Source organism: Sinohyriopsis cumingii, chromosome 8, assembly GCF_028554795.1.
Source record: "Sinohyriopsis cumingii isolate HCF-2022 chromosome 8, ASM2855479v2, whole genome shotgun sequence".
NCBI classification, from domain to species: domain Eukaryota; kingdom Metazoa; phylum Mollusca; class Bivalvia; order Unionida; family Unionidae; genus Sinohyriopsis; species Sinohyriopsis cumingii.
In genome coordinates this window covers 126,234,659-126,255,931 of record NC_142968.1, presented here as the reverse complement: position 1 = coordinate 126,255,931, position 21,273 = coordinate 126,234,659, and the positions used below count along the sequence as shown (strand labels likewise).

Genomic DNA, 21,273 nt, shown 5'->3' with positions numbered 1-21,273 from the left:
GCATAATGCAATGACAGATATGGGTCTTTGCTTTTTTTCACAAAATTAAAAAAACAAAAACCAGTCACTCATCTCTCCAGCACCTAAAAAGTAAAGGACCATTGAGTCCAAGAGGGAGAGAGTATTGAGAAGCAGCTGATCTGCCAACTAATCACATGGTTGATGATCTAGGTCCAGAGTACTTATGGTGTACATTATAAATGATCAAACATGACAATCTGCAAATAGATCTCAAATAATAGGATCAAGGAATAAGATAAATAAAAAGACCACAAATACAGCATTTTTAGTTCTCAAAGGAAAATTTTGAGATTTTCTCACAACAATAAATATCCACCCTATATAGAACTTAAACTGAAATGTACAATATAGGAATGATATAATAATGAGCTTTTTCTCAAAAATAGCTTCTGACCAAAAGTAAATACAGCACTAAAATATGTGTTGTCCCACATTTTTGCCATGAGAATTAGACACAAACATATAAAATATGCTCTGTTCAATATACACGTGACACTGACCTTACTCTTGCATAACTTCACTGATTGCTATACAAAGTTCTCTGAATCATTTAACAAAACAAAATAAATTAAGCAGCTTTTGGTCAATATATTCAAGATACATACATCTTTCTCTCACCCATGCGACAAAGAAAGTTCAATTTGCAACTGATACTCCTGTGTTAGTCTAGCTGTCTCAGAATGCAGAGATGCTGCCAGAATATTATCTAAAGGAGAGGAACTCCCCCTTGTCACCAAAATAAGGGGAAAAATGGAGGGTGTGGTGGAGGAAATAGCCATATTTCAATATTTACATAACACTTAATTTTCCATGTCTCTTTCTTCCTGCTCCACTCTGCTGGAGGTCTATTGCAATCAAAAGATGCCACCTCTAGCTGTATAAGCAATAACCTGTTGGTGGTTTCTGATGTTAATCTGTTCCTTATCTATGCATGAATCTTTCTTTGTGCTAAGAACTCCATTCACATTCTGCTCTAACTAAGCCAGCTTTAACAAGTTGAGGAACTGCTTTATATATGTACAATTTCCACAACTCAGAGGTATTGTCTCTTGGATATCTCTGCTCCAAAATAAGACTTTTTTTTACTAACATCAGACCTGCCTGAGATTCTCTGTCTGGAATAAGTACTTTGCTGATTACTATGCTGGATTTCTTATCTGTTCTATAATGTTGCACTACAGTTTTTAGACCATATATGCCATAATCTGTTTGTTCAGACTGAGGCTATCTGATAAAATAAGTATCTGTACATATTAATTTCTTTTTAGATTCCTATTTATTCAGTTTATCTCATCCATTAGAGAGCTATATAGCTTGGTAGCACAAGATCAATCAGGGCTAAACTGCATGAAAAAAAAATGCAAACTGCTCTCCAATTCAAAATTCCTGTATTTCTATTGGGCTTTGTATTCTGCCTTTTCTACTGAATTGGGGGTTGACCATTATTTCATTTGTTTTTGTCCATCCAACATATGCAATGGACATCATTTTGAGGTTCAAAATCATTTGCTGGCATTTCCAGTAACATTTTACCATCTCCAATAATCTAATATACTTAGGAACATCAAAAATCATTGTCATCAATGCTATCAACTGCTAGTATTAGCCCAATGAAATCACTGTCTGTAGATGAACCATGTTGGAACTTTCTTGATCCAAGGTTCAAGCTAAGACTTAAAACTTGCTCCTGGGCCCCATGCCAATTAAATTTAATTTATAAACCACTCATGTCAAGCCAAAGTACTCATATGTGTTAATGGTTGTCTGAAAACAGGGAACATGTTGCAACAATCACAAGGAGACCTCTATACGCTGCCTGGGCTAAAATGTGACAAGCAATTATGAACTAATTTGTAGGAGTTCTCATGCATCACTGTTTTGCAAGAAAAAAATTCATAAAATTTTGTATGATTCACACATTCACATTCCCAGGCAGCATCTCTGAGGTTGGTTATCTCTGGTTGGTTGTTACAGATCATCATGTGATAGTTTCGGGATGTCGTAATATAGCATGATGTACTTTAATGGTATCTAAATGTTAGACACAGTTTAGTATTTGAACATAAAGCTAGTCAAGGATATAATGGAACAGAACTTCAACTATTTTTTTCTCCATATTAAAAAAGAAACAAATGGGTGAGATAAATAATAAATGTGGAGGTTGGTACTGAGACAAGAAAATCACAGTCTCAGTTACATTACTTGTCTTTAGCTTGGTAGAGCATCACAAATGATATATTATGTAGTCCCCCCAATTGTGATTTACCTGTCTTGGTGTCAACTCCAGCACTGATTCTATTCACATTCTGTTAACCATTATTTGATGAATCAATGACAATAGTGCACATACTAAACTAATCAAAACCATCCTGATCATGTAAGAAAAGTAAATAATGACATCATGTAAGAATGGGATATAATGACAGATCATGGTAAGAATGGTATATAATGACAGATCATGTAAGAATGGTATATAATCACAGATCATGTAATAATGGTATATGATGACAGATCATGTAAGAATGATATATAATGACATCATGTAAGAATGGTATATAATGACAGATCATGTATGAATGGTATATAATGACAGATCATGTAAGAATGGTATATGATGACAGATCATGTATGAATGGTATATGATGACAGATCATGTAAGAATGGTATATAATGACAGATCATGTAAGAATGGTATATAATCACAGATCATGTAATAATGGTATAAAATGACAGATCATGTAAGAATGATATATAATGACATGTAAGAATGGTATATAATGACAGGTCATGTATGAATGGTATATAATGACAGATCATGTAAGAATGGTATATGATGACAGATCATGTGTGAATGGTATATAATGACAGATCATGTAAGAATGGTATATAATAATAATAATAATAATAATAATAATAATAATAATAATAATGAGAACTTTGTATAGTGCCTAATCTTTAGAAGCTCTAAGCACTTTACAACATTAGACAACACCTATAAGATAAAAAACATATAATGCTATGATTACAAAAACAAATGCCATGAAATTAGATAACATTAAAAAACACGCTGAGAATATTTAAGGTAGGAAACATTATTAGGTCTTTAAGTTTGTTCTTGCAGTCGTAATAAGTGAGTTTTGAGAGCTCTCTTGAATGTGATCACTGTGTCTTTGTGTCTAAGTTAGTGGGCAATTCATTCGACGTTGCTGGGCCCTGGTATGCAAAAAAACGCTGTCCATATGACTTTGTTTTCATACTTGGAATAATGAGTATACGATTGTCAGAAGAGGAGCGTAAATATCTTGCTGGTGTGCACACATGGGTGAGGTCGGATAGGTATATTGGACTAGAGTCCGACAGTGAAACATAGCACAGAGAACAAATTTTGTGTTTGATTCTGGATCGAATGGATAGCCAGTGTAGGGTACAGAGCAGCGGGGAGGTGTGCTCTGATCGTGGTACTCTAAGTATGATCCAAGCAGCTATGTTTTGAACTTTTTGAAGTTTCTGTAGCAGATATTGAGATGAACCAGACAGAATTGAGTCACAATAGTCCAGTCTAAAAAGTACTAATGAACACACAAGTGTTTAAGTGACATCAACTGAAAGATATCTGCTAACTGAGCTGATGCGTCTCAGCTCAAGATATGCAGCCTTGCATATGTTCATGACATGTTGGTGCAATGTGAGAGTACTGTCCAGAGTAACACCTAGGTTTCATACTGATTGTGTGAATTTAATGTTGGTGTTGCTGATATTTATTGTTTGAGGTAAAGGATGTGAATGAGAAAGTCTTTGTGTTGTGATCAGAATGGCCTCAGTTTTATCATCATTCATCTGCAGCTTGTTACATGTCATCCATGATTTCACATCAGAAATGCACCTCTCTACACCTTGGATGGTAGCATCAACTTCAGTTGGGTGGCTAGATTTGTATATTTGGGTGTCATCAGAGTTCAATTGGTGAGACACTGGATAATGATCTATGACACTTGAGAGCGACTGAGTGTACAGAATGAAGAGAGCAGGTCCAAGAACAGACCCCTGTGGAACACCACAACATAGATCAACTGGGTTGGAGTGTATTCCATTTACAGATACAATCTGTGTCCTGTTGACCAAGTAGGAATTTAACCACAGAAAGGCTGTATCATGAATGCCAAATACATGCTGGAGACGGTGAAGTAATATATCATGGTCTATTGTGTCAAATGCTGCAGACAAATCAAGGAGGGTGAGGACTGTAATCTTTCCACTATCCAACGCAGAGAAAATGTCATTAACTACTTTAAGAAGAGTAGTTTCAGATTGTACGTTGCTAAAGACTGTTTGAATTTAGATGAGATACAAGCTGGGGTAGAACAACCTTTTCTAAGATTTTTTATATGAATGGGAGATTAGAAACTGGGCGGTAGTTCTTTAAATCATTATGGTCTAGTGTTGGTTTTTTCAGCAGAGGCTTTACAATGGCAGTTTTGAAAAATGATGGGAACTCCACAGATGAGAGAGAGGTATTAATAACATCAGTTAGTGAAGGCAATACTGGATCTAAGCACTCAAGCAGCAGTGATGTTGGAATTGGACCAAGTTCACATCACTTTGGTGCACTCTTCATCAGGATTGAACGTATGAAATCCATAGAGACAGGTACAAATGCTGCTAATGGTTGCCACTCAAATTCTGTATCCCAACTGTATGGTGACGACGAGTCAATTGAAATTGTGGTGTCAAGCTATTCTCTAATGGTCTGTACTTTCTCACGGAAGAAATTTTCAAACCTGTCCAGAAGGTCAACTGGAAAGAAGGTAGTTGGAAGTGGTGTAGATTTGTTCCTTGACATTATCTTGTTAGTAATCTCGAAGACCTCTTTGCAGCTGGAACTTTCCATGATGTTAGTAGAGTAGTGGGCTGATTTCGCTGCATGGACTATATTTGTGACATTCTTCTTAGCGGCTTCATAGATCTGCTTATGAATAGTGAGTCTGGTGGAAAGCCAAAGCCTCTCAGCTTTATGGCGGTCTCTTTTAGCAGTGCAAAGCTGGTCCCTAACACTGCTATACCGTGGAGAACACTTTTGAATTGATACTCTGCACTTGGTAGCTGGGGCATGTTTGTCAAGCAATGAATGCAGGCAGTTATCAAGTTGTTCTGCAGTAGGAGGTAAGCAAGTTGTTAGGTTAGCCTGGATGTTGTGCATTAGTTTCATTCCATTTATCATATGGAGGTTTCTCTTAGTAGCAGATAAAGGTGGAGGGTTAGGGACTGATATGTCAAGATGGTATATAATGCAGAGGTGATCTGATGCAAGGTCATGGGATACCAGGGAGGACAGTAGAATGTTATCATCAGGTCTATGAAGAATCCAGTCTAAAATGTGACCATGTTTATGGGTGGGTTGGTTAACTGACTGTTTGAGGTTGAAAACATTAATGGAATCTAGGAGTTTTGATGTATTTGGGTTTCTGGGACAGTCAAAGTGAAAGTTGAAATCTCCAAGAATAATCAGGTTGCCACCTATCGAATTTCCATAGTCCAGGAGATTCGGAAACTGCTCCAAAAAGAGAGTCAGCCAGATTGTTTTTTCTACTAGGAGGAGGGCGGTATAGGCAGAAAAAATGGACTGACCTTTGCTCCAGTGTGAGTGTGGTTTGGACTAGTTCAAACAATGTGTGGTCGAAATTGAATGTTGTGGTGTGGTTAAGACGTTTTATCATGGAGTTCTTTGTGATGACAGCAATTCCAACTCCGTAAGAATTACGGGGAAACGACTTGATGGAGTAACCAGTGGGTGTTAGATCCACACACTTGGGCTCAGCGCCTGATGTTTTTAGCCATGCTTCTGTCAGGAAAAAAAACGTCAATATTTTGGTCGGTGATAAAATTAACTATTTCTGTGCGCTTTTCCATTGGTCCTACTGACTGGGCATTGAATAATGCAATATGCAGAGGTATCTGTTGGATAGTTGACACAAAGGTTGACGAATTAATAGGGATTTGAATTAAGTGATCTAAATTAACAGTCAAATTATTTTTAAATTGTTGAGCCAAAATAAGGGAGATAACTGGAATTCTTCTTCCTGTTCTACGCCGGCCAGCTTTGAAACGTTTCTTTTTTCGCTTCTGTTTACATTTAGGTAATGAGGAATGTAGTCCCAGTTCATTTAGTCTAGAGCACAATGTAGTGTGGAGAGCCAAGGAGTGATCATTTAAAGCAATTAATGAGGATCCATCATAGCATAAACGGGTTGGCAGGCGAGTATCACGTGATAGCAGTTTGTTCAAAAACAGTGGAGCAAGACAGCTGAGAAAAAGTCTAATTATTTTCTTTTTAAAAACAAAGAGATGAAGAAACACACACGAATTTAACAGCCAATACATAATGAACACAATAACGTAGATGAAAACAGGCAACAAGCACAAATATCGTGAAAATGGCACTAAAAAATGGAACAGCTGCTTTAAGCCGGTTAAACGATAGTGGCCATCTTGTAGTCATATCTGAGATATATATGATGACAGACCAATTGAGAATGGTATATAATGACAGATCGTGTATGGATGGTATATAATGACAGATCTTGTAAGAATGGTATATAATGACAGATCTTGGAAGAATGGTATGAAATGAAATATCTTGTAAGAATGGTATGAAATGACAGATCTTGTAAAAATGGTAAATAATGACCATTCTTGTAAGAACAGGATATAATGACAGTACTTGTAAAAATGGTATATAATCAGAGATCTTGTAAGAATGGTATAAAATGACAGATCATGTAAGAATGCTATGAAATGACAGCTCATGTAAAAATGGTATATAATGACAGATCTTGCAAGAACAGTATGAAATGACAGATCTTGTAAGAATGGTATGAAATGACAGATCATGTGAGTCCAGTATGAAATGATAGATCTTGTAAGAATGGTATATAATGACAGATCTTGTAGAAATCATATGAAATGAGATCATGTAAGAATGGTATGTAATGTCAGATCTTGTAAAAATAGTATGAAATGACAGATCTTGTAAGAATGATAGATGACAGATCAAGTAAGAATGGTATATAATGACAGATCTTGTAAGAATGGCATATAATGACAGATCTCGTAAGAACAGAATGAAATTACAGATTGTGTAAGAATGGTATATAATGACATCATGTAAGAATGGTATATAATGACAGATCTTGTAAGAATGGTATGAAATGACAGATCATGTAAGAATGGCATATAATGACAGATCTTGTAAGAACCGGGCCTATATAAGAACAGCTATTGTAAGAATGGTATATAATGACAGATCATGTTAGAAAATGACAGATCTTGTAACAATGGTATATAATGACAGATGATATAAGATTAGTTTATAATGACAGATCATGTAAGAATTGTATATAATGACAGATCATTATAAATACACACATATATGCAAGGTTATCACAACACAAATATAAAACAGTGGTACTTTGGAATCATAAACATACTAAGATGTAATTTTGCATGTATAATTTTTAAATATGCTAAAATGGACCCAGTGTAGTTTTCTGGACTAGAAAGGAATGAGATAATTAACAATAAAGTGGAGTAAAATGTATTTGTAAATGGTTAAAATGTTTTTTATTTAGATAATTGCAGCACATGTAACATAGCAAGAACACAATGAAATCAACTCACTTAAAACAACTACTGTGATCCCAATATTTTCATTATTCGTGATGTTGCATGTGTAAGTGCCATTATCTTTCTCCAGAACATTGTTCAACTGAATGGACACATTTCCCACAGATAAATTCCCAACAAACTGGACCTTCTCTGCAGTGTAGGTAATGTTATTTTTGGAAACATTAAGGAGAAGCAGACCACCAGGGGAGATAACTTTGAGATACAAGCCTGATTTGGAAAAGGTCATCCATGTCAACACAGTTCCATCTCCAGGATGGACCATCCTAAATCCATTATCGCCAGTTAACACTGAAACAAAAGATACAAATAAAACTTGCAAGAACAGACCATAGAACGTAAATTTTCTGACTGTACTTTGATTGCTTTTATGGTAAATATGACAAATTTGCACAAGAAAAGAATGTGAAATGATTAAAAAATGCAATGTCAAACTATTTAAGTTACAACTGCTAATAATTTAACAATTGCCTGTAATGATGTCCCTTTTTCAAAATCCTTTTAATCAAATAATACCTGTGCCATGATCCTTAATCAATATTGAATGAAGGAAGGTCATGTACTGGCCAAGTTTTATCTGAAACATAATTTCATCATTATCTTGCACCAACAGATTGAGTTTGGTCTCAATACATCTATTGAAATTAATGTACATCTGATACAGGGGAAGATACATATTGTACCTTTATTCAACCCACACATTTATATTCTTTGTCTATATGTAATACTCATTTTTATTACATATCCATTTATTCTTCTATTCAACAGATATATGTAATATTCAATATTTTATTACATTCTCATTTTAGCTCGCACGGTTCATCCAGCATCTGATACATTTCTTCAATCTGTATTTCCATATCTCAAATACTGACTAGAACCATTTAACTGTTCTTAATGGCACCCACACACTGACATTTTATGATACATAAAAACTGAACTTGCATCAATCTACAGTTGTTTTGAGTTTGATTGACATTGTATAATTTAAAATGACTGGAAGCATAAAATGATGGGTATATGTAATAATTACAGAACAGCATTTGTGTTTTGTTGTCTTAAGAAAGAAACGAGTCTGATATGGCGTATTACTATATCTAATCTGATGGCATATCCCCCCATACAAAATTTTCACATGGATTGGATATGGAATCCATACATACTTTTACAGAAATATCCATATGGACATTTTTATTCTACAGTTGAAGCAGTCTTATGGATTTCAGTGTATCCATATGGAAATGTTATGGATTCTGTATGTACTCTGTATGGAAAATCACATGGAATATGCTAATTAGTCCATGAGATCTGTAGGTTGTCCATATGGAATAAAATTAAAATTCCATATCGAATTTGGCAATAATCCATATGGAATTTGGCAATAATCCATATGGAATTTGTGAATAATCCATATGGAATTGGCAAATGGTCCATATGGAATTTGTAAAAAGCACATCCCATACAAAATTTTCCAGGCATACTTAAGGCAGATTTCAGATGGGTTTTTTAAGCGCTTTCTGTCTAAACCACAAAAAAAATCTGCTTCAGATTTCTATTAAACTGCCCAAGGATTCTTAGACATTATTGGGAATCAATGATAAATATTCACCATAATTTTTTTAATGGTTCATAAATTTTATTTTGACAGACTAAATTATCAAATAAGATTTAGGTTTTTCTTGTCCTCATTTTCTTTCTCACATGCAAAGCCTAATCCATGATGGCATCACTTAAGTCTTTTTCATTTCACTGAAAAGTCTGGTAAGATTTCACAAATATTTGACTAAAACTTGTAGTATTTTACTGAAGTTTCAGAAGTTCTTCATACATTTCAGAAGGTTTCAAATTAATAATGAATATGAATTAAACAGGACTTTATTAACCAAGGTGATATTAAGTTTGCATGATTTTTTTTTACAGATGTTGTAATTATATGACATCCAAGGCAAGAGATATGGGAGTTAATAATAATAATAATAATAATAATAATAATAATAGTAATAATAATAATAATAATAGTAATAATAATAATAATAATAATAATGATACCTTTGTTTAGAGAAGGTAACTTAATACAGAACTAATATACCTTGAGGCCTTTTATCTGTTATGTACAATATATACAGTATATACAACATGTGAAGAATATGGCTTGACACTAAATAATTAAGTGATTTTAAAAATCAAAGTATCAAACCTGGAATATATGCACAGACATCTGTGAACACATAAACATACATAAAATATTAATCTGCACTGAAAAATTCAACTGTGAAAATAATGCAAAGTTACAGAACAGCATCCATTTGAGACATGAAAAGAAGAAATGCTAGAAGCCTGCCATGTCACTTGTACTACAGACTTGATTTTTTATTAATGTACAAACTATGATGCTGTTGTGGTCTCTTGAATTAGTCCTTGTTCCATAAGCAGCCGTGACAAATGTTTATCATGATATAAGTACTCTTATTTTACACTGAATTCCAACACACCTAGAATATTTTGATAATATACACAATAATGCCTCACGATATTGAACGATGATTCTACGCGTGGGACAAGAAAATTCCGCAAAGATATGACGATATCTCATAGGGTATTTTGCAACAATTCCCACCAGTGATCTATACGTTGTCCTCCTTAAATTCATTCTGGAAGTTAACCAGTTTTGAGTTATATAACTTCGAAATCATCCTGGTTCAATTCCTTGTCTTATTTAGCACGTTAGCCGCTACTGTGTAGCTCTTTGTGGCACAAAAAGCAAAATGCTAGTCCTGGCATTCAGTTTTCATACAGACTGACAAATTACATTCCCGTTGACTTTGCATTCAAGCAATTCTCGTTGCCACACATTTTTCAAATGGTTATTCAAATTCGTATTCCGCTCGAATCAGCATGTTTAGCATTCCCATCAGTTTTCGTTACACAACGATTCATTGGGCAAATACAAAATTTTGACCAATCAGAAAGCTCTTTACAATGATCATCCTTTAAATAATAAACGGAACAAATACTTATTACAAAGCTCATTGCAGAATGGGACCGGAAAGAGCATTATTTTTAAAAAAGTTTCGGAGAAGATATTTAAAAAAGGGTCTGCCTCGAGGAAAATCAGATTCAGATCAGGAGAAAAGCGAAATTCTGATTTAAAACAAAAAACAAGAAACTTGTTTGAAGGCAGTTAAATCCAGGTTAAGTTAAAAAAAAATACAACAACAACAATAACAAAATTTGATAAAGAAATATAATACAGAAAGATGTGAAAAGAAGTTATTGTGCCCAAAATAAAGAATACAATTACAGCTATCAGAAACAGGGAATATAAATGCTGCTGAAAATGATTCAAACTGTACAAGAAACAAAAAATAAATTTTATTATATTTTATTGATATTTTTTTACTAAAATGTCAGTGATATTATAATCACAAAATATCACTATATTTTTAGAATTGTTGACAAACTCTCACTGAAATTTCAATTACAAATTCCCACTGATATTTTCAGAAATGTTAGCAGAGTCAGTGAAACTTCAATCACAAAATTTCACTGATATTTTCAGAAATTTTGGTAAAATCTCCTAAAATACCATAATTTTAGTGAAAAAGGACATTTGAGTGAATGTCAAGAAATGTTCATTGATTTTGCTGAAATTTAAGTCACATTTTCACATAGGGTATGATTTTTATAGAGCCTATTTTAATAGGAAGCCAAAAAAATTACTTTTCAGAATAAACACCAGATCAAGCCCAAAATCCACCAGCACCAAATTATTTTTTAAGTCCAAAGATTCATCTATGCTTGTACTACCAGATATTAATTTTCTGATCATGTTTACATTTTCTCTACTTTTTTGGCTATGTCTTTGTCTGTTTTTAAACATCTGTGGAATAAATTAAAGAAAAACTGACATACATGTATTTCTTCAAATTTATACGAGTATATATTAGTTCTTCCACATAAGCTATACTGACATATACATGTACTCTAACTCCCACCAATATTTCTATTTGAATCAGATAGTTTACGTTATTAATTCTTCAGAGAGTATTTTCTATGATGTTATAATACATGAGCCTGCTTTCCATATGGAAAAAAGTGCTTATGGATTAAAGTTGCAACTTTATTCCATATAGAATTTTCACTTGCTGTGAAGTACTTATGGAACTGATATGGAATAAATTGTCTGATTCCATAAGTTTTTCAGTCCATATCTCTTCCATATGGATTCCTGAAGTATTCCATATGGAATCCATGAGAAATTTCTGTACGGGCTGGCAGTATGCCACATCAATCTTAGCCTTTCTGTGAACAAGGAGCAAAACACACAAGTTATGAATTTTGTCAGCTGTGTTGTAAAGTGTTACAGTGGTGCTGTGATATGACACATTCTGCTGTAATCAGCTATGATTCCTATGATAACAAAGACAATTTACAGCACATAGTTATCACAATGATTTTACTAAAATGTGTTTTTGAGCTACACTCATCAATACACTAAACTACACTCATCAATACACTAAACTACACTCATCAATACAAATAAAAACACAGATTTTGCTTTTGTAGACTGTTAAGTACAATGGAAAATGGAAAGACAATACAGAGAGATGCTGGATAATATTATAATAGCTTTTTCTTTCTTTCACTAACTGTAAGTGTTATATAAGTGACTTGCTAGAGATCTGTAAATAAAACAGACACATCCAACAATCTGAATGAGCCAGACTTGAAGAAAAGCCTTCCTTGAAATTCAGCTGTTCGATTCCCAACATGTTTTGCTCTCTAAAGCAAGAAACCCTCTAAATAATTAGCAACCTAGTGTATTTAATGCATGTCATTTATGCACAATGTATTTAATGCATGTCATTTATGCACAATGTATTTAATGCATGTCATTTATGCACAATGTATTTAATGCATGTCATTTATGCACAATGTATTTAATGCATGTCATTTATGCACTTAAGTTAACTAATAACTTATGTTTTTAAAACAGAAAACAGAAATTCTAAGCTATATGCTAAAATCTAAATGCAAAATCATCTCATTAAAACTGAACCAACACATTCAGCAATGTTCAACATAAAAGTGGGAATTTAAAAATCAGAATATTTGAACATTATAAGGTGCTAAAAAGTAGTTCTAAAATCTTTGCAAGTGTCTACCAAAATTTTTTTAAAAATAAATATGCATACAATACTTTTTGTTCTATAAGTTTGTACTTTTCTGCCTTGATAAATGACCATCAACTTCAACTCTGAACTGACCCACCACCCAAAATGCATGCAGCATTGTTTACTGAATTAGACATGAAAAAGTTAGACTGATGGTCCTAGAAAATCACCATTACTGGAAATAGTAATAACATTTGTTTTGTACTCCACTTGAATTAATTTTAAATTAAGAAATCAAAACAAAATAGTAACACCCCAACCTTGTACTATGCATTGATTTACCACCCCATATACAGCACCTCAAATGTAGCCATCTTTAAACACAAGCTGTTCAAGAAAGCACCTTGATTAACATAGGCCATAGACAATTTTAAAATTTGTATGGTATAAAGGTCATTATCATACTTTACTATTAAATTTCAAATTATCTTCTGAATTATTAGACACATGATTTTGTGATAGAAGAAACAAATGAGCAAACATTTAAAAAGGAATCAATGAATTAACGGAAAGGATTTAAAATAAAGTTGGAAATGAAAACCAACCTTGGTATTCCTCCAGGGTATAGGAAGATTCATTGGCATAGTAACTGCAGCCCCAGATTCCTATGGCATTTTGAAAATTAATACTTGGGTTTGCCAAGTTGTACACCAGTTCATTGTTGTCCTGGTTACAAGTTAAACTCCCTCCCCACTGAACTGACGCATTACATCCTGGCTGATGAACTGTAGCCACATATGTGACACTGGATGCCAATTTATAATAGAAGTAGACGGTAGCTGTTGGTGGAACATTCTGGGTACGGCAGCAGAAGTTGGAGGCTGCCCATTTCATAGGCACACTGCAAGGAGCTATGGCCATTTTGGACCATTTTACACCTAATCAAAAGCAATGCAATTAAAATAAGATATATACAAAAATATGAAAAGATACCCTGCATAGATCAAAATTTTTTTGCAGAATAAAAAAAAGGTTTACTTTTTACTACTTGGAACTTTTATCATTTTAAGAATCATCACAAGTGCACAATTACTGAGTAAAAGGTATTCAATTTTCAAAAAATAGTTTTGACTGACATGCAGATAAGTAGTTGAACTCCCACTTAATGTGTCATGACTCCATACTGCACAATGTTAAAAACTAACAGCTCCCTCTCTGTACCCAGAACCTCTGTTGGTAACATCTTGAAGTTAAACAGATTCAATCATTTATTGGTCAAGGAATTCGATCACTTAAGGTCATTAAATTAAATCATGTATAGGTCATGGAATTCAATCATGTATAGGTCATGGAATTCAATCATTATAGATCATGGAATTCAATCATGTATAGGTCATGGAATTCAATCATGTATAGGACATGGAATTCAATCATTATAGATCATGGAATTCAATTATTTATAGGTTATGGAATTCAATCATTATAGGTCATGGAATTCAATCATGTATAGGTCATGGAATTCAATCATCTATAGGACATGGAATTCAATCATTTATAGGTCATGGAATTCAATCATGTATAGGTCATGGAATTCAATCATGTATAGGACATGGAATTCAATCATGTATAGGACATGGAATTCAATCATTATAGATCATGGAATTCAATCATGTATAGGTCATGGAATTCAATCATGTATAGGACATGGAATTCAATCATTTATAGGTCATGGAATTCAATCATGTATAGGTCATGGAATTCAATCATGTATAGGACATGGAATTCAATCATGTATAGGTCATGGAATTCAATCATTTATAGGTCATGGAATTCAATCATGTATAGGACATGGAATTCAATCATTTATAGGTTATGGAATTCAATCATTATAGGTCATGGAATTCAATCATGTATAGGTCATGGAATTCAATCATGTATAGGACATGGAATTCAATCATGTATAGGTCACGGAATTCAATCATTTATAGGTCATGGAATTCAATCATGTATAGGTCATGGAATTCAATCATGTATAGGACATGGAATTCAATCATGTATAGGACATGGAATTCAATCATTATAGGTCATGGAATTCAATCATCATAGGTCATGGAATTCAATCATGTATAGGTCATGGAATTCAATCATGTATAGCACATGGAATTCAATCATTATAGGTCATGGAATTTAATCATTATAGGTCATGGAATTTAATCATTTATAGGTTATGGAATTCAATCATGTATAGGTTATGGAATTCAATCATGTATAGGACATGGAATTCAATCATGTATAGGTCATGGAATTCAATCATTATAGATCATGGAATTCAACCATGTATAGGTCATGGAATTCAATCATGTATAGGACATGGAATTCAATCATGTATAGGACATGGAATTCTATCATGTATTGGACATGTAATTCAATCATGTATAGGACATGGAATTCAATCATTATAGATCATGGAATTCAATCATGTATAGATCATGGAATTCAATCATTATAGGTCATGGAATTCAATCATGTATAGGTTATGGAATTCAATCATGTATAGGACATGGAATTCAATCATGTATAGGACATGGAATTCAATCATGTATAGGACATGGAATTCAATCATTATAGGACATGGAATTCAATCATGTATAGGACATGGAATTCAATCGTTATACGTCATGGAATTCAATCATGTATAGGTCATGGAATTCAATCATTATAGATCATGGAATTCAATCATGTATAGGTCATGGAATTCAATCATGTATAGGACATGGAATTCAATCATGTATAGGACATGGAATTCAATCATCATAGGTCATGGAATTCAATCATGTATAGGTCATGGAATTCAATCATTATAGATCATGGAATTCAATCATGTATAGGTCATGGAATTCAATCATGTATAGGACATGGAATTTAATCATTATAGATCATGGAATTCAATCATGTATAGGTCATGGAATTCAATCATGTATAGGACATGGAATTCAATCATTATAGGTCATGGAATTTAATCATGTATAGGTCATGGAATTCAATCATGTATAGGTCATGGAATTCAATCATTTATAGGTCATGAAATTCAATCATTATAGGTCATGGAATTCAATCATTATAGGTCATGGAATTTAATCATGTATAGGTCATGGAATTCAATCATGTATAGGACATGGAATTCAATCATTATAGGTCATGGAATTCAATCATTATAGGTCATGGAATTCAATCATGTATAGGTTATGGAATTCAATCATTTATAGGTCATGGAATTCAATCATGTATAGGTCATGGAATTCAATTATGTATAGGTCATGGAATTCAATCATATATAGGTCATGGAATTCAATCATGTATAGGTCATGGAATTCAATCATTATAGGTCATGGAATTTAATCATGTATAGGTCATGGAATTCAATCATTATAGATCATGGAATTCAATCATTATAGGTCATGGAATTCAATCATTATAGGTCATGGAATTTAATCATTATAGGTCATGGAATTCAATCATTATAGGTCATGGAATTTAATCATGTATAGGTCATGGAATTCAATCATGTACAGGTCATGGAATTCAATCATTTATAGGTCATGGAATTCAATCATTATAGGTCATGGAATTCAATCATTATAGGTCATGGAATTCAATCATTATAGGTCATGGAATTTAATCATGTATAGGTCATGGAATTCAATCATTATAGATCATGGAATTCAATCATTATAGGTCATGGAATTCAATCATTATAGGTCATGGAATTTAATCATGTATAGGTCATGGAATTCAATCATTATAGGTCATGTAATTTAATCATGATAGGTCATGGAATTCAATCATTATAGGTCATGGAATTCAATCATTATAGGTCATGGAATTCAATCATTATAGGTCATGGAATTCAATCATGTATAGGACATGGAATTCAATCATGTATAGGACATGGAATTCAATCATGTATAGGACATGGAATTCAATCATGTATAGGTCATGGAATTCAATCATGTATAGGTCATGGAATTCAATCATTATAGATCATGGAATTCAATCATGTATAGGACATGGAATTCAATCATTTATAGGTTATGGAATTCAATCATTATAGGTCATGGAATTCAATCATGTATAGGTCATGGAATTCAATCATGTATAGGATATGGAATTCAATCATGTATAGGTCATGGAATTCAATCATTATAGGTCATGGAATTCAATCATGTATAGGTCATGGAATTCAATCATGTATAGGACATGGAATTCAATCATTTATAGGTCATGGAATTCAATCATGTATAGGTCATGGAATTCAATTATGTATAGGACATGGAATTCAATCATGTATAGGACATGGAATTCAATCATTATAGGTCATGGAATTCAATGATGTATAGGTCATGGAATTCAATCATGTATAGGACATGGAATTCAATCATTTATAGGTCATGGAATTCAATCATGTATAGGTCATGGAATTCAATCATATATAGGACATGGAATTCAATCATGTATAGGTCATGGAATTCAATCATGTATAGGACATGGAATTCAATCATGTATAGGACATGGAATTCAATCATTTATAGGTTATGGAATTCAATCATTATAGGTCATGGAATTCAATCATGTATAGGTCATGGAATTCAATCATGTATAGGACATGGAATTCAATCATGTATAGGTCATGGAATTCAATCATGTATAGGACATGGAATTCAATCATTATAGGTCATGGAATTTAATCATGTATAGGTCATGGAATTCAATCATGTATAGGTCATGGAATTCAATCATTTATAGGTCATGGAATTCAATCATTATAGGTCATGGAATTCAATCATTATAGGTCATGGAATTTAATCATGTATAGGTCATGGAATTCAATCATGTATAGGACATGGAATTCGATCATTATAGGTCATGGAATTCAATCATTATAGGTCATGGAATTCAATCATGTATAGGTCATGGAATTCAATTATGTATAAGTCATGGAATTCAATCATGTATAGGTCATGGAATTCAATCATTATAGGTCATGGAATTTAATCATGTATAGGTCATGGAATTCAATCATTATAGATCATGGAATTCAATCATTATAGGTCATGGAATTCAATCATTATAGGTCATGGAATTTAATCATTATAGGTCATGGAATTCAATCATTATAGGTCATGGAATTTAATCATGTATAGGTCATGGAATTCAATCATGTATAGGTCATGGAATTCAATCATTTATAGGTCATGGAATTCAATCATTATAGGTCATGGAATTCAATCATTATAGGTCATGGAATTCAATCATTATAGGTCATGGAATTTAATCATGTATAGGTCATGGAATTCAATCATTATAGATCATGGAATTCAATCATTATAGGTCATGGAATTCAATCATTATAGGTCATGGAATTTAATCATTATAGGTCATGGAATTCAATCATTATAGGTCATGGAATTTAATCATGTATAGGTCATGGAATTCAATCATGTATAGGTCATGGAATTCAATTATGTATAGGTCATGGAATTCAATCATGTATAGGTCATGGAATTCAAGCATGTATAGGTCATGGAATTCAATCATTATAGGTCATGGAATTCAATCATTATAGGTCATGGAATTCAATCATTATAGGTCATGGAATTCAATCATTATAGGTCATGGAATTTAATCATGTATAGGTCATGGAATTCAATCAGGTACAGGTCATGGAATTCAATTATGTATAGGTCATGGAATTCAATCATTATAGGTCATGGAATTCAATCATGTATAGGTCATGGAATTCAATCATTATAGGTCATGGAATTTAATCATTATAGGTCATGGAATTTAATCATGTATAGGTCATGGAATTCAATCATTATAGGTCATGGAATTCAATTATTTATAGGTCATGGAATTCAATCATTATAGATCATGGAATTAAATCATTTATAGATCACAGAACTCAATCACTATAAGTAATGGAATTCAATCAGTATAGGTCATGGAATTCAATCATTAATATGTCATGAATTCAGTCATGTATAGGACATGGGTTTGAATCATTTACAGGTCATAAATGAGAGTTACATTAACTGCAAAGTTTTTCATTTAATATTTATTGAATATTAACAATGATATATTTACTTTACCAAACAGTAAGTCATGAAATCCATATCACCATACAGTATGTCATGAAGTCCATATGACCATACAGTATGTCATGAAGTCCATAGTGTATGTCATAAAATCCATATGACCACACAGTATGTCATGAAATCCATATGACCATACAGTATGTCATAAAATCCATATGACCACACAGTATGTCATAATATCCATATGACCATGCAGTATGTCATGAAGTCCAAATGACCATACAGTATGTCATGAAATCCATTTCACCATACAGCAGGTCATGAAATCCATATGACCATAGAGTAGGTCAAGAAGTCCATACAGTATGTCATAAAGTCCAAATGACCATACAGTATGTCATGAAGTCCATATGACCACACAGTATGTCATGAAATCCATATGACCATACAGCATGTCATGAAGTCCATATGACCATAGAGTATCATGAAGTGCATATGACCATACAGTATGTCATAAAATCTATATGACCATACAGTAGGTCATGAAGTCCATATGACCACACAGTAGGTCATGAAATCCATATGACGATACAGTATGTCATACAATCCATATGACCACACAGTATGTCATGAAGTCCATATGACCACACAGTATGTCATGAAATCCATATGACCACACAGTATGTCATGAAATCCATATGACCATACAGTATGTCATGAAATCCATGTGACCATGCAGTATGTCATGAAGTTCATATGACCACACAGTATGTCATGAAATCCATATGACCATACAGTATGTCATGAAATCCATGTGACCACACAGTATGTCATGAAATCCATATTACCAAACAGCATGTCTGGTTTGTTGTGTTCTGCATAACCATGAGGCATGGTGTACATTCTTGGAATAAACTGCTCACACAAGTCAACATCCACATCCATCAGGTTATAAACGTTTCATTGTTTATATAAAAGTTCTTCATTTAAAAAGTGAAAGAAGCCAAATTTTATAATTCTAACTGCTTTCTTTACAATAAAGAATGGAGCTAGTGCCTTTTTGAGTGTCCTTGTTCATTAGCAATATTATTAATGTGCTTTCTGACATGAGTTTTCATGCATAATTTTAACCTCATTAATATTTGGACTTCAAGTTTATGACACTGCAAAATGTTTTCGAAGTAGTGTCTTAAGACGCACAACTTGCAACAATAAAAAGGTTATACTGACAGAAATGTACCTATTTGCAAAGTCTTATTTATTGAAATAATAAAATTCAGTGCTTTAACAGGATTACACATACATGTATTTCCTTCATTATTGAATGCCAATATATTAAATCTAGTAATATTTGTAGAAAAATCAAATATAATTTTACACGTACAGTACCTCAGAAATACGTTTCCTTAACAAATACTAGATTAATGATCCACTTACCTGCAGCCATGTTACTCAGTGTCATGGCTAATATGATGTAGCTTAGTAGCAATCTTGTCTGTGTCACTGAACAAAACTTCAATAGGTTAGTCAAATATGTAGATTTCATTTCCATCACCATTTAATCAATAAAATCAGAGGTTTGGAAAGACAACAACTGGTCTTGAGATGAAGAAACTGGATACTATCAGCTTTTTTCACAGCAATGCACAACATTCCTAGAAAGAAAAACAAATAACACAAGATAAAAATGACACATATACCTACATATTACAGCATTAACTCCTTACCCATATCTATTTCAGACTGATTTCCAAATATAACATCCATATCTACTTCAGACTGGTTTGGAAATATGACATCCATATCTCATTCAGACTGGTTTGTAATATGACATCTATATCTCCTTAAGACTGGTCTGCAACATGACATCCATGTCTCCTTCAGACTGGTCTGCAAATATGACATCCACATCTACCTCAGACTGGTTTGCATTATGGCATCCATATCTCTTTCAGACTGGTTTGCAATATGACTTCCATATCTCCTTCAAATTGCATTGCACTATGACATTCATATCTCCTTCAGACAGGTTTGCAATATGACCTCCATACCTCCTTCAGATATGATTTCGACTGCTCTGGCAACCTAAGTGGTTAGAGTGCCTGCCTCAGATGCAGGAGGTTGCAGGTTCAAACCCAGACCTAGTCATACCAAAGACATAAAAATGGTACAAGCAGCTGCCTCACTTGATGCTCAGCATTAAGAGGTTAGTGTTAGGACTGGTCAGCCTGTTGTAAGAATAATGTGGCTGGGTGAGGCATGATGCTATATGTATGTGACATGATGCCCCAGTACTAGACATCACTATCAATATGACATCCATATCTCATTTGGACTGGGTTGCAATATGACATTATGAAGAT

General features: G+C 33.3%; 1 protein-coding gene across 3 annotated transcripts in view; it reads right to left on the bottom strand.

Moving 5' to 3' along the window:
- The window catches only part of LOC149794593 (uncharacterized), a 91,221-nt gene that overhangs the window by 28,972 nt on the left and 40,976 nt on the right, over positions 1-21,273 (bottom strand). For all 3 annotated transcript variants that reach the window (XM_089968883.1, XM_089968882.1, XM_089968881.1), the window contains 3 exons: positions 20,348-20,565; positions 13,421-13,753; positions 7,696-7,992 (listed from right to left, as the gene is read on the bottom strand). In XM_089968883.1, coding sequence (XP_089825009.1) covers positions 7,696-7,992; positions 13,421-13,753; positions 20,348-20,468 — 751 coding nt within the window. In that variant the 5' untranslated portion in view covers positions 20,469-20,565. The remainder of the gene's footprint in view (positions 1-7,695; positions 7,993-13,420; positions 13,754-20,347; positions 20,566-21,273) is intronic.